We start from the raw sequence: 14,601 nt of genomic DNA on the forward strand, positions 1-14,601 counted from the left end.
TTGTTGTTGAATGTCTTTTTGCACCAATTGTTTTTAAGTTGTAAACTGTAACACCACACCAGTTTTGTACTCCGGTTTGGTGAGACAAGTTTTGTTAATTTGTGTGCTGTCTGACATTTTGCCGCCCTGGCCTGAGGCGCATGTCTATTCTTTCTCTCTTATTTCCGCCCATGTTATGCATTTGTTTCAATTTTTCAGAGTTTTGGTATAAGTCTGGTTTTCCAGTTGTATCGTTAGTCACTGTGTGAAACCTCTGACTGTTTCAAAATTTTATCCAGTTGCTTGACTAACTATTTTTGGTGTTTCGCTTTAGTTCTGAGTTTTGGATAAATAGCTGGTAAACTCAATATTCTGATCCAGTCACTAACGAAAGACAGCAGATGCTGTCTGAAACATTTGACCGTTTTCAATTAAAAGATCCAGTTACTTGAGTAGCTATCTTGCGTAAGTTGTAGTTGGTTTATGTATATATTTTTTTCAAATCTTGGCTACATTTTAGAAGGGAAATATTGATAAATCGTATCAGTCTATAATTTATAAATTTAAAGATAGACATATCAATTATGTAACAAGGTAATAATTTGGTTCATCTTGATTTTTCTATAACAAAAACCAGGAAATCGGGTTGACACCTGGGACGATTAATGGTCTGTTTTGTAACCTGGTTTGAATGAGGGGAGCATATTTTATTCACATCGAGGTAATAATGAAGGTGGTCGGGTTCATCTGGGGCAAATGTAAACATCCTTGGGGACGTATAATATGGGCTTTGGGTTTTTGTTTTATAACTGGAGACCCTGGTTCAAATCTGGGAAGGGTATCCTGGTTGGAGCTGCATCTGTCTTTCGGAAGGGACGTGAAATGGGGGTTTTGGATCAAGAGGTGCCTCGAGGAAGTTTAAAGGCACTACAACAGCCTTATTACCCAGATGGTTGCCTACTGGCTGTACTGCAGATGAATATAAATTATGGTTCATGTTGGCTATGCAAGTCAGTTAGGATTTGTTTCTTTGCTTGCCTTGTGCAGTTGATTCACCCAACCCTCTCAACAAAAGAATGTACAAATGAAAAAGAGAGAGAGAGAGAGAGTTTTTCGCGCCAGAATTTTTAGGGCCTTTCTACACTTCCTCACAATGGTTTAGGGTTGCATGACTTATTTGCATATTTTCCCCAGTGCCCCACCCCTCCCAACATGGCAGCCGGGTGTCAGGTGTCTGTCCTTTGTTACAGGGAAGGGCATTTAATCATCGACCTTTGTTGCTTTCTTCCCACTTATATGTGATTTATCATAACTAATGTACTCTGTATGCTACAGATGGTTTCGAACACCTTTCAGTGATTTAATATCCTTTATTGTTGTGATAGAAATCCAATTAGTTGTCTCCATTTTAGTTGCAATATACACATAATCATTGTAGTTGTGTAATGGCTTTGTAATGAAGTAGTATGTTGTATTAGTTTTAATTGTTGGAAGGGTTATGTTATCCTTATTGCTGAAATAAAATAACACTGTACCAAATAAGGTTATTGATTATAATTGCCTACTTTGATTCAAGCCTTTAGTCCTGCAAATTATGAATATTTAAAGCTCTCAGTTATCCTAATACACATTCATATTCAGCTGTTCCTAACGTAACCCATTTAAACTTTTATTTTACCTATTTTTGCATCTGTATGTTCTCTATGCTGCCCAAGTTTTCAGTCATTATTTCTAGTCATTACCAGACTGACTATACTAGCTAAGGTCACACCAAGTTATAATAAAGAAGGTAACAAAAAAATATGCTAGATTTGAAAAACAAAATGAAAACAGAATCTCAGAGGAATGTCATTACTTTGGTGCACACAATTTCAGGGAGTGAACAGGGTCAGGTGCAAGTTTTCTCCCCAGCCTTCTGTTTTCATGATTTTTTTGTTGCTAAAATTAAAATTAAAATCCGTTAACCAAGAAATTAAATTGGTGTGACCTAATAGGAAAACTAAATTGCCGAGAGAGTTTGGCTACCAAAGGGGTTGACCAATCGAAGGGGAAATGTTAACCTTCATGTGGACTGACTCTACTGGCCAATTATTCATCTTATTGCCGAATTCTACGATCCGTACCACTGTAGGAAGGCCTGGTGGAGGCTAGAATATTACCATCCTTATTTATTATCACAGTTTGTATAACCCCTGCACTGCCAGGTTTTCAGTGATTGTTTCCGCCCCTGTTAGCACAGTTAATGAACGACCCCCTGACTAATTAGTGAGTCTGCCTTTGTTTGGGTTAGATAAGACAAGGCATGCTGGGGGAGTCCTGTACATGCTCTTTGTCTCCTGTCTTGTAGGAAGTCTCAGGTTTTCCCTGCCCTGAAGGTGTGTCAGGAAGACATTTCTTATTTTTTCAACATTCAGAGATGGTTATATTGTTGTCTGATACTGTAATACTATTACTAATAGCTTATTTTCCAGTGTTTAGCAAGGGAAAAGAAGAACTTTTAAGTTTTATTGCACGACAATTGTAACCGGTGCAATGAATGGCATCCTACATACATGATAGTTGAACTACTGCTTATATCTAACAATTTTAAAGAACTAAATTCATGTAAGGATGGTTTAGCCTGGGTGCCATCATATTTCTACCGGGGCACCTACATTCACTACCCTAAAATGTGGGAGCCACGTTAGAAATAGGATGGCACCCAGGTAGCCTGGATACCAGACCCCCAATCTCTAAAATATATATCGAGTGGGGTCTGGTATCCAGGCTAGCACCGAGGCTAAGGATGGCTAGCTTTGAAGGAACTTACAAATGAAGTAAAGAACAGTATCAGGGTTGAACAAGTTTTCAAAAATTCACTTGCCCTATCGGGCAAGTAGAAAAAAAATCTACTTGCCCGAACCAACTTTTGACTTGCCCGAAATCTAAATGACATTTTTTCTTTGCATCTTTGCTTGCGGTAATGAATTCTGTTATTTTTCAGTAAAAACGTCTTGTTAAGCATGTAATTATAGCAAAAAAGTTTTAACTACAAGACCAAGCTGTGTGGATGTCATGACTGTATTTACGAGAAATGACAAAAACTTGAACAAGAAGCATGATATTACAACGTATCTTCTTTCACTTAAACCACCCCAATTTCATTCGTTGCTTCTCAGATTTTTCAGAATAAAATCAGAGCGATACGGAAAAAAAATTTGGCAAAAAGTCTAAGGTAAAGACACAGGCTTATTTAACATAAAGAACAACATTCAAGTTTTCAGCAAATGTTGTGTATCGATCATTCCTTAGATCCAGTACTACAATATTCCTGTGTTCACTGAGGGCTATTATTATTCACCCATTTCTTTAGTAAACAGAAGAAAAAATCAGGTATTTGTCATATGATGGAAAAGTTACATTTAGAGTGTTGTGGATCTAATATAACTAAACATGGTTCTTATGATATGGCCAGTTTTGAATCATTGTCGTGAAATTTTTATTTTCTAGATAACATTAGTCAATATCAATCCACACATGTATATCAAACAACACCTTCAAATGATTTTTGCAGTATTAACATTTAGAAGTTGAACAGAAATTTAGAATATCCTGAATATACACTCAATCAGTTAAAATGTTGTGGGAACCCTCAGAGTGTGTCATATCCACAATGTTGCTGTTCAATGAAAGAAGGAAAATGCTACATTGAGAGAGTGCTCACAGGGATATCATGTTTCAAAGGATTTGATGTTGCAAAGTTTTATGCCAGCAGGTCTAGAACTGAGAGAGCCATGGGTGTTTGTTTACATGTACTATGTGAGCCAAATTGTCCTGTTTGGGGTTGAATTCATAATCTTTTGGAATATTTTGAGAGAAATGTAGTTTCTAATGATAGGATACATTGTGGTGTTGTGTTTTTGTGATCCTTTCACTGGAATAAAGTTTGTTTTGAAACAGACTGCATGAAAAAATCTTACTTGCCCCATCGGGCAAGTGGGGGAGGATATCCACTTGCCCGAACAGCACTTTCACTTGCCCCGGGCAATCGGGCAACCATACTTGTTCAACCCTGAGTATGCCTAAACAGCTTGTCTATGATTTTATTTAGGTATTGGCAGAAAGTTTACCGTGATGATTAAACTTTGATTTTTATTTGTAGCTTACTTCTTGCAAAGTTTTCATGTGATGTTGTATACTTTTAACTTAGCTTATTTTTGTTGTTGTTTGTGCAAGATGTGTGTGAAAGGTTAGCAGTGAGCTGTGAAGTAACGAACAAGTCTGTGTCAGAACAGCTGGATAATTGTGTAGGAAGCAGGCGAAAATTAAATCCACAGAGACAGGAAATCACAGAAATTAGCAATCCTGCATTTAACATGCTAGTGATGACATTTTAGGTTTGTCTCTTAGCTACTTGTATGGCCTTGCTCATACTCATAGTATCATACTCATAGCTAAAGGCAGATGCCCCCAGAACTCTAATACATGGGTTAATTTTGCTTGTGTATACTTCTCTGTGCTAACGCTAGTTGTAGAAGATTGTACGACAGTCGCTATACCTCTAGCTCTGTATTATCAATAAATAATTCCACTGCCTGTGTGGCCTTGATCATGATCATACTCATAGCTGATGGCAGTTGTCCCCAGATCTCTGTACATAGGTTAATTTTGCTTGTGTATACTTCTGTGAGCTTATGCTAGTTGTAGAAGACTGTGCGACACTCCCTATATATGCTTGTGTATCATTATCAGTAAATAATTCCAATGCCACTGCCTGTGTGACCTTGATCATACTCATAGCTTATGGCAGTTGTCCCCAGATCCGGGGCAATACCCTCTTGTGGTGCAGGAGAGGTTAGACAGGAGTGGGGACAAACCATTGATGACTTATAGGGACTGTAGTAAAACTGGGGGAGAACCGTTTATGACTCGTAACGGTGGAAGACGTGGGGAAAATTTGGGACAATGAACATATTCAATATATTCAGGGGTTGTTTCTATGTTCTTCAAGGATAACAAAACTGCCTAAGAAGACCACTCAGGAGACTGATAAAAATTGGTCTGTGTGGACAGGTGGTCACTAGAGACAGGATTCTTGATGCTTGTGTCATTAGGAGAAATTATCTAAGGGACCATAAACCTTTCAAAAGGTTCCAAGGTACATAAGGGGGTATGTTCTTAAATTTTGCTGTTTAATTTTTCAGTCTCTTTTTTATCAAAATCACCTGTCATGTGTTTAAAAAAGGCAGGTACACTCTTTGAGAATGTCTTGCAATATTTGATGATATAACAAAGCTTTATAAGAACTTGCCATGTAAGGTAAGGTTGTGTACATCAGGAACAAAAGAAACACTGAAGATGCCATCGATGATGTCACTAGCAGGTGCCCAGTATTGTTACACATATAGTCCGTGTAGCAAAGGCAACGTTAACGCTACATGCACCGCTCGCTACAAAAGGGACCTGCCCAAATAAGGCAGGCGGGGATTGTGGCAGTAATGCTTACACAACAGGCAGAGAGCCAAGGCTTTGACGTGGTTTTGTTGCTCATGAATATGTAGCGGCACGTCAGAAAGGGGTTTCCCGCATTGTAGCGTGCGACCGCTTAAAGTATCGCTGGCAAGAGACTTATAAGGCAGTGCCAGACGGCCATATAAGGCATGCTTGTGACGTCACAGGACTTCCGCTAGTATAACTGTTACTCATTGTAAGTGGAACAGCAGATACAAAAGGAAGACGTTCGCTCACACACGTAAGACTTGTTAGAGTCTTAGACACTTGTATTGGTCCACAGGTACATGTGTCAGTGAACCACCAGCAGATGGTGGCTCTTGATGTATAAGTATATCTTTCTGTACTCAAGAAACGTGGCCAGAAACTAAACAAATACAGTAGGGTTTGTCATACTTTTGTGAAGCTTATATCACTAGATGAAATAGTAGACTCCGTGTTTCAAAAGAGCTTACCTACTTGATTTGGGATTATGTTTTCAAGTTAATATTGAATGTTGATTTGACTTGAGCACTACAGTATATGTGTTTGTGTGTGTAATGTGTATGTTTACTTGTATGTATGTATGTATGTATGTATGTTTGTGTGTGGGAGGATAGCTAGTGTATGTGTGTGTGTGTGTGTGATAGCTAGTGTATGTGTGTGTGTGTGAGATAGCTAGTGTGTGTGTGTGTGTGTGTGTGATAGCTAGTGTATGTGTGTGTGTGTGAGATAGCTAGTGTGTGTGTGTGTGTGTGAGATAGCTAGTGTGTGTGTGTGTGTGTGTGTGATAGCTAGTGTATGTGTGTGTGTGTGAGATAGCTAGTGTGTGTGTGTGTGTGTGTGTGATAGCTAGTGTATGTGTGTGTGTGTGAGATAGCTAGTGTGTGTGTGTGTGTGTGTTTTATAGCTAGTGTATATGTGTGTGTGTGTGAGATAGCTAGTATGTGTGTGTGTGTGTGTGTTTTGTATGTGTGTTCATGAGGTGAGATTTTTGAAGGATTTCACCAATTACAGAGTTAATGAAATGTGTCATTCCTCATTTTCCCCATAACAACGCATTGCAGCACTGACATAGTCACAAGTGCATAGTCACATATCACCATCTTCAAGAACGGTGAAAATTGGAATACTGAAGTTGTACCTTGAACATTCATCTGTGTTCAGAACAGAATTGCGAACACTTCTTTATGTGTCAGGTTCAGCACAAGTTACTAGGAGTTTACTTTCAAGCGTGACATATTCAGCAAATTCATCAAGTGTACAGCTTTGTCGAAAACTAACATGTTTTCTTCTGCATGTGTTCCAGGACCATCAGACCAAAAAAAAAAGCATTTCAGCAGTTGTTATAGTACAATGCCAGTGTCCTATACATAGTTCAATTTACTGCTCCCTACCAACCTACCTAGGTAAGGTAAGTGGACAAGGTAGAAATGAGTACTTTGTTAAAAACTTACAACTTTTCTTCTCTGTGTGTTCCAGGGCGATCAAAGCGTTTCAGCAGTTGTTGTACATCGACGCGAGCTTCGCGCAGGCGAACGAAGTCCACCTGCGTCTCGGGTTGATGTGTAAGATCAACTCCGACTACGAGTCGAGTCTTAAGGTAAGGGAACACCTGTGCTTCTTCTTGAAGAAAGTTTGTACTGTTATTCCAAGACATGGGTTACAGTCTCCAAATGTGTGACCAGTTCTCCTATCCTCTTTTGGCAATCTGATGACCCAGAAGAATTGATTGTAAAAGATCTGTATACCACTGATGTTTGGTATGCTACTTACTTGGTGTAACAGTACTTGCCATACTGAATTCTTTAATGTATTTTAAGTCTACGGGTATTTTTAAGTCTACATATTTGTTATGCTACTTGAATGTTTGAATTATGGTGTACTGTTTTGCAAAGTGTGTAAGAAACATTGTGTATCCTTCAAGAAATGAATACCTCTAACTGGTATTGAAAAATAACCACTTTCAGAACCTTAATACAACATGCACTGCCAAAAATGCCTCTAGACCCACATGCCAAATCTTTATTTCTTGTTCTGAAAAGCAGGAATCTGAGTTTCTTCTGTTGATTCTTCAACTTTCCAACTCCAAGGTCATTCATTTACACAAGACTCAAGTTTTTCTCCAAAAATATCTAGACCAACATGCCAAAATTTTATTTCTACTTCTGCTCTACAAGCAAAAGTCGTCTAGTATTTCTTCAGTTGACTGTTTATTCCTTCCAAGGACTGATTTGTCAAGAAAACCCTGACCAGAACCCCCTTATCTAGTCAAGGTCTGAATGATACCTAATAAGGTCTGGACAAAGCATAGCAGCTGATTTGTAGCAGCCGTAATTTGTCACCATGGTAACCCTACCTTTCTGTATGTCCGAGTCCTTAGCTTTTACAATAGAAGAAAAATTAGGATTAGCGGACAAAATGTTAAGTATTTGTCAAATTGCAGTGTCTTTGTGATACAAGACATGTAGCTAAACTCTTTTTGTTTAATGAGTCAAGAATTAAATGTTGTTTCCGGTAGGAAAGTAGCAATTTCCAGATGGAATCGTTTGGCAACAAGTCGGTGTGATAAAACCTTGTTATTACATGCCCTTTGCAACATGTCTTATTTGTGTCAAACTGAGATGCAGGGTTTGTATCTTAGTGAAGTTTGGAGTGAGTTTGCAACTGATTTATTCGATTTATGACACGTTTGAAGGATGTATTCAAGCATGTTTTCACAGTATTTTGAATGTAATAAGGTACTTTGGGGATAATTTCACTGTGTTCACTGTGTTGCAGTTTATATGATTACAAGACCTTCAAACTGTTGATAACGATGTTAATGAAGGGCACAACTGACAAAGCTACAAATTTATCACTCAGTTCAGTTTATCTTGGCTGTAAGGTTGAAGATAGGGTAAACTCCTGGCCGTTAAACCAAAGCTTGTTGGTTTTTGGCGGATTAGAGAGAAACGTAAAAATGTTGAAATGTGTGTGTGGTGGAGAAACTGGTGCGGATTTGCATGCATACCAGACAGTGATTTCCTGAGGGGTGCAATAATCATTAGGCACGAACATAAAAACCCATGAAACCAGCAGGCGACCCACATAACATGGCTGGAAGGACTGTACTCGCTGTGGGGGCTTTCTCTAGTCCGGTGGTCCATAACTGAGGGCCTGCATGGGGGGGTCCCGACAACGCTCTATGCTAAATTCGGAGGGCCGGCTACGTAATACGCTAAATTCAGAAAGCCTCCCTACGCTAAATTCAGAAAAGCCTCCCTACGCTCTACGCTAAATTATGGAGTGGTCGGCAACGCTCTACGTAAAATTAAAACCTTCCGATTATGCTCTACATAAAAAGGGCATGCAGGCCCTCATAGCTGAGTCTGTTAATGCTCAAGTTTTGTGTTTTTGTCACTAGCTTTTGTATTGGTGGGTTGGTTGACTTGGGAAGAGAATGATTGGAGAACTTGTATCTTTCATGGTATTTTGGTCATTTTTACAAATTTTAGCAAATGAAAACACCCATGAAACCAGCAGGCGACCCACATAACATGGCTGGAAGGACTGTACTCGCTGTGGGGGCTTTCTCTAGTCCGGTGGTCCATAACTGACTCTGTGAATGAATGCTCCCGTTTTGTGTTTTTGTCACCAGTTTTTGTACTGGTTTGGGAAGATAATGTTTGGAGACCTTGATTTTTTTTTGGTCATTTTAAAATTTTTTAGCAAATGTTAACACCCATGAAACCAAAGGGTGACCCACATAACATGGCTGGAAGGACGGTACTAGCTGTGGGGGCTTTCTCTAGTCCGGTGGTCCATAACTGACTCTGTGAATGCTCCGGTTTTGTGTTTTTGTCACCAGTTTTTGTACTGGTGGGTTGGTTGATGTGGGAAGATAATGTTTGGCAAACTTGTATCTTTCATGGTTTTTGGGGTCGCTTTTACAAATTTTAACAAAATACCCTTGAAATCAGCGGGTAACCCACATAACATGGCCAAAAGGACTGTACTAGCTGTGTGGGTTTTCTCTAGATTTGTTTTGGGTCATTTTGAAAGATTTTAGGAAACATAAATATCCATGAAAGCAGCGGGCAACCCTTATAACATGGCTGGAGGAAGTGTTGCACAGTAACTTGACATGCAGGCCTTTTCTATCCCGGTGGTCTAGAGCAAAGGCCTTGGCTGTTTTACTGGCTTGCTGATGTCTTTATGTTTCTGATGTCACCAGTTTGTGTACTGTTGCTTGTTGTGGGAAGATAAAGTCACTCAAAAACGTGCAAACAATTCTCCCAAGTTAGGCGCAGTTTACATTACGTTTTTCGCGTCAGCGGCGAAATTTCCCGCTGTCGGGAGGCCGCTGTCGCGACGTCTCTAGACACAACGCCCGGAAATCTGACAGACACCTGCGGTGCTTGCATTTCGCCATCTTGTAGAAAGTATTGGGCGTAAGCATAACAAAAGAAGAAACAAAATTGTATGATTGTACAACGGTAGACGGCGTCTCCCCGCCCATATTAAACTACAATGCAAAGCCTTGTTTATGTGTAGATCTTCCATGCTCATCACTCGTAAATGTGGGGAGGGGGGCGCAAGTACGATAAATATATCCGCGGGGAAATGAATGCACAGCACAAAAGTTGCTGCGGATCCCGCGAATCTCTCTCTCTATATATATACCGGGGATCTAAGTAGACTTACAGTATGCTAATCAACGCGTGCTTTATGCTAATCGCCGAAACCCTGACTCCCGCTGACGCGAGCCCGACGTATTCTCTTTAGACGGAGTTTGAAGTTGACGGGGACTCCCGCTGTGCTGACGGGCGACGGCTTCGAAGCTGACGGGAGAAAATTTGTTGACAGCGGGACTACGTCGACGGGAATTGTCTTTACACGGGGTTCCCGCTGTCGCCAGTGGCGCTGACGGCAAAAGTATAATGTAAAGAGAGCCTAATTTCAGTCTAGTTGTATCTTTAAAGAACAAGAAAATCAAAACAATCTGGCGACCCACATTACACTTTTCTAGTCCACAAACTTTTTCTACTTCGATTGTCTGTGGCATAGTCTGAGGATGTGTTCTTGTTACAGTTGAGGTTAATTTGGCTAATAGAGCCACACCAATTTATCTGTTTAGTTCTCAAACATTTTAACATCCAAATTCAGCAGTAGGGTGATATAAAAACAAAAGCTTGGGAGAAAAGCTTGCTCTTCAAACTGTGTGTACCAAAAATACAGACATGATGTAATTAATCTGTCTGTCAGTTGGTTTGTGACAGGAACGACTCCAAAATGTTGCTAACAGATTTTTCTGCAGTTTCGTCTCCGTCATAGTTTTTGTTTTCCGGACATAAAAGACCCATGAAACCAGGAGGAGACGACATTAGAAGATGAACACAATGTGCAGTGTTTTTCCAGTCCATCGGTTAGGGACAGCCATGGGGTAGAGCCACTTATCTAGTTGAGTTATTGTTAGTAGCTCTCCTATTAATCCTACCACTCCAGCTATTGTCCAGTGTTTTCACAGTCCGGTGCTCCAGTCTAGTGTTATTGCCTTTGCCAAGGAGATTAGATGCACGTGGAAATTTACAGTTTTCTTTGAAGGAATTCGTCCTAAAACAGGTTAAATTGCATGGTCGGAGCCAGAAGGTAACTGTTGCTGTTAAGACACAAGAAAAGGAATAGCATACATCTTAATCTCTTTCTTGAAAGTTTTTCCTCAGCAAGGTACTGTTGCACAGTCACTGTTTCTTGTACTCAAGAAAAGAAACAGAATACATCTTTCCGTATTAAAAGAAACAGCATGGTTCCTTTTCATGTTTCTACAAGATGACTCATTCACTCTTCCTTGTTGCTTGTCTTGGGTGCTCATGAAAAGAAACATGTCTTCCCCCATGTTGTAAGACACAGTAAAGTTTCTTCCCACTGTTTCTTCTAGATGACTCAGTCCTTGTTTCTTGTTCCTTGTCTTGGGTGCACAAGAAAAGAAACAGTACACGTCTTCCATTGTTGTAAGACACAGTAAAGTTTCTTCCCACCATTTCTCTTCGATGACTCAGTCCTTGCTTCTTGTTCCTTGTCTTGGGTTCATGAGGAGGACCACTCAAACAGTAGCCTCTACCAGGCTCCAGAGGAGGCTGGAAAGAGTAGAAATCGGCCAAATAGACAGAAAAACATGCAAGAAGAGTTAGTCTGCTATAGGGGTACAGTATACCGCCCCACCAATAGCATATTGGACCCTCTCTCCATAGCCAACAATTTCTACAATTTTCCAGCCATCCGTGGAGCCTGGTAGAGGCTACTCAAACAGGACATGTCTTCCGTTGTTGTAAGACACAGTTAAGGTCCTTCCCACTGTTTTTCTATCACTATGCTGACTCAGCCCCTGTTTCTGGTGTTTTGCACCATTTAAACCTGACATTTCCTTCCGACGGAGCATGTGTTCATGAGTAGGTGTGGATTTAGTCATGGTTCTGCTGCTCTATGGTGGAAAAGTTTGCTAATATGTCAGTACTTCCGACAGCTGGGTTCTGGGTTAGCCATATCAAATATCGTACACTTACAATTTTGGAAATACAGAATGCTTCGCAAAATTATTAATATATACTAATTTATTGATATTCAAATTTCTCGAGCTCTATGGTGGAAAAGTTTGCTAATATGTCAGTACTTCCGGCAGCCGCGTAATGGGGTCTGGGTTAGCGATATCAAATATCGTACACTTACAATTTTGGAAATACAGAATGCTTCGCAAAATTCTACTAATTTATTGATATTCAGATTTCTCAATGGCTTTTGGTAATACAGGTAAGCATAGAACTAAGAGAAGTACAGGTAGTATGATGTCATTCTTCGGATCTTGCTGTTTTGAAACTGTGAGCAGTGGTCCTTTGTTCATTGTGCTTATCAAAAAGAGAAGGGGGATTTCCCTGCCACAATGTACTTGCAAGTAGTGGTGCGGATCGGTCCGGCCGGACCGGTTCCGGACTTGTAAAACGTTTAGGTTCAAGTCCAAAAAAACCTAAACGTCTGGAAACAAGTCCGGACTTGAAAAAAAATCTCTCACTTATACACTCCTTTTTGTTTCAAACCATCTTAAACCTTCCTTAGATCGTGAAATTTGCACTAGAAAAATATGAAAACATTGCTGTTTCTGTGTTTACAACTGAACCTTTGTGTTAATTACTGACTGTATATAATTCCGTATATATAGTTTTCAAATTACATGTAAGATATCTGCCAATTTGCAATGTTACATGTAACACGGAAAAAATATTCCACAATTGTTGTTTAGGTCCGGACTTTCAAGTCCGGACCTGAACCTAAACCTCTGGACTCGAGTCCGAACCTAAACCTAAACTCGGGTTTCGATCCGCACCACTACTTGCAAGTAAAATATCTGGTCTGTTTTGGTATGACCAATGGATGGGTAGCTACATGTAAGCTTCATGTACATATGGATGTTGATGTTTTGTTCCATTTGAGCCTAGGGCCACACCAAGTTATATTATTGTTTCTTGAACAGCAAAATTATCAACAAGCGGTGAAGATAAAAACAGGGCATGCATTGAGCAAAATTTGAATCTGGCTACATGAATATCCACTCCCTGAAACTGTGCACCAAAGTAAAGACTTCCCCTCAGGCTGTTGTCATGATGATGTTTATTGAGCTGAACTTTTTCGTTGTTTTTTTTTATCAGAGAACTAAAAGCTTTAATTGGTGCCATAGAGCAGTGTCTCAATGTGCTTTGTGAAAGTTAGTATTGAATTTTGTATATTGCATGTAGTTATCAGGGCTAGCCCTTTGTAGTAGCCTTTGGCTAGCTGGGTAGCCCTGGCTGTACTTTTTCTACAGCCAAATAGATAAATCATATCAAATTAACATCAATTTTTCCCCACAATCAGGATTTACCTCCCAATCCCCGTATTTTCCCCTTTGGTAGCGTTCTTCATTAGCGTGAAGTGTAAGGTCACTGGGTGAACCCAAGTGAGTGGGAGTAAGAGGGGGAGTTCCCCAACACTTCCTGTGGAAACCTTGAGTAACTGTTTCAAGTGTCATGTATTCTTCCTTGTCTTGTGAGACTGAGTAATCGCAACTCTCAAGTTCAAAGTCACAGTCTTCAGTTGTCCTTGGGAAGGGAAGGAGGTGTCTACTGTCCTTGAGATGGGAAAGGTGTCTTCATGCAGGTACTGTAGGACAGGTGTGTGGACAGGTGTAAAAGGGATGTACCATTGTTAGAGGGGAGGCAAGGATGTGAGGGAAATTGCTGTTTATATGAAAGCTTTAGATCTCTATAAGCATGGTTCCTAAGTAGTAGTGACTTTTTTTCCTAGTTAAGTTTTCTTCTTATTCATATTACTACTTTCCCAATTTGCATAAATTTGAATTGATCAAATAAAGGGGTTTTTAAAAACATCTCGGGTGTTAATAGAAGTCAATTTGATTTGGTAACTTCTCAAATTATTTTTCCATCAAAATCTTCTCTGATAAAACATGTGAACCAGTTAGCTGCATTGTGCTGGCCTGACCTCATCCTGACCCCCTAGAGAATAATGAGGTGCTGTTCTGTATCGCCATGGTATCACCACGGAGACCATTCTCCACCGCCAACCTAATATTTTATGGAAGGATCAGAATAAGTGGCATTTTGTGTTATTGACCCATGATGATAATGTATGCAGGTGGATATATATATATACACGTGTGATAAATCTCCAAGCAGATGTGGGATGCAGTTTTTGCTCATTTTTTTGTTTTTTCCACTTATTTTAAACAGATTGCAGTCAGGAATGGATATGCACACCTTCAATTTCCATGATGAGTTATTAGATTACTAAAAAGGAATCCAAGCAACTTGCAATTTAGGGAAAGAATACCGGCTTTGTATAATGAATGAGATATCGCAAATATCAGAAATATGTAGTATTTTGAGCGATGCAAGCCTTGCCTAGTTCACCTGTCATATCTTGTTGAACTGAGCTCATTTGTAACTGATGTAAAATATTTGGGCGGGTCGTTGTGTTTTTCTTGATGGTAGGATTTATCTAATACCATTTGACAGATGATAAAGCATTTGTACAAAATCTCCTAAGACCTGGGTATGAATCCAATATGGAGTAGGTGACTTAATGAGTGGATGGATCGACATTTGAATGGTTTTATAACATGTG

General features: G+C 39.7%; 1 protein-coding gene across 3 annotated transcripts in view; it reads left to right on the plus strand.

The window, feature by feature from the left end:
- Nucleotides 1–14,601, plus strand: part of LOC136423062 (lysine-specific demethylase 6A-like) — an 86,559-nt gene that overhangs the window by 35,681 nt on the left and 36,277 nt on the right. For all 3 annotated transcript variants that reach the window (XM_066411061.1, XM_066411063.1, XM_066411062.1), the window contains one exon: nucleotides 6,931–7,051. In XM_066411061.1, coding sequence (XP_066267158.1) covers nucleotides 6,931–7,051 — 121 coding nt within the window. The remainder of the gene's footprint in view (nucleotides 1–6,930; nucleotides 7,052–14,601) is intronic.

This window comes from Branchiostoma lanceolatum, chromosome 17 (assembly GCF_035083965.1).
Source record: "Branchiostoma lanceolatum isolate klBraLanc5 chromosome 17, klBraLanc5.hap2, whole genome shotgun sequence".
Classification (NCBI taxonomy): Eukaryota; Metazoa; Chordata; class Leptocardii; order Amphioxiformes; family Branchiostomatidae; genus Branchiostoma; species Branchiostoma lanceolatum.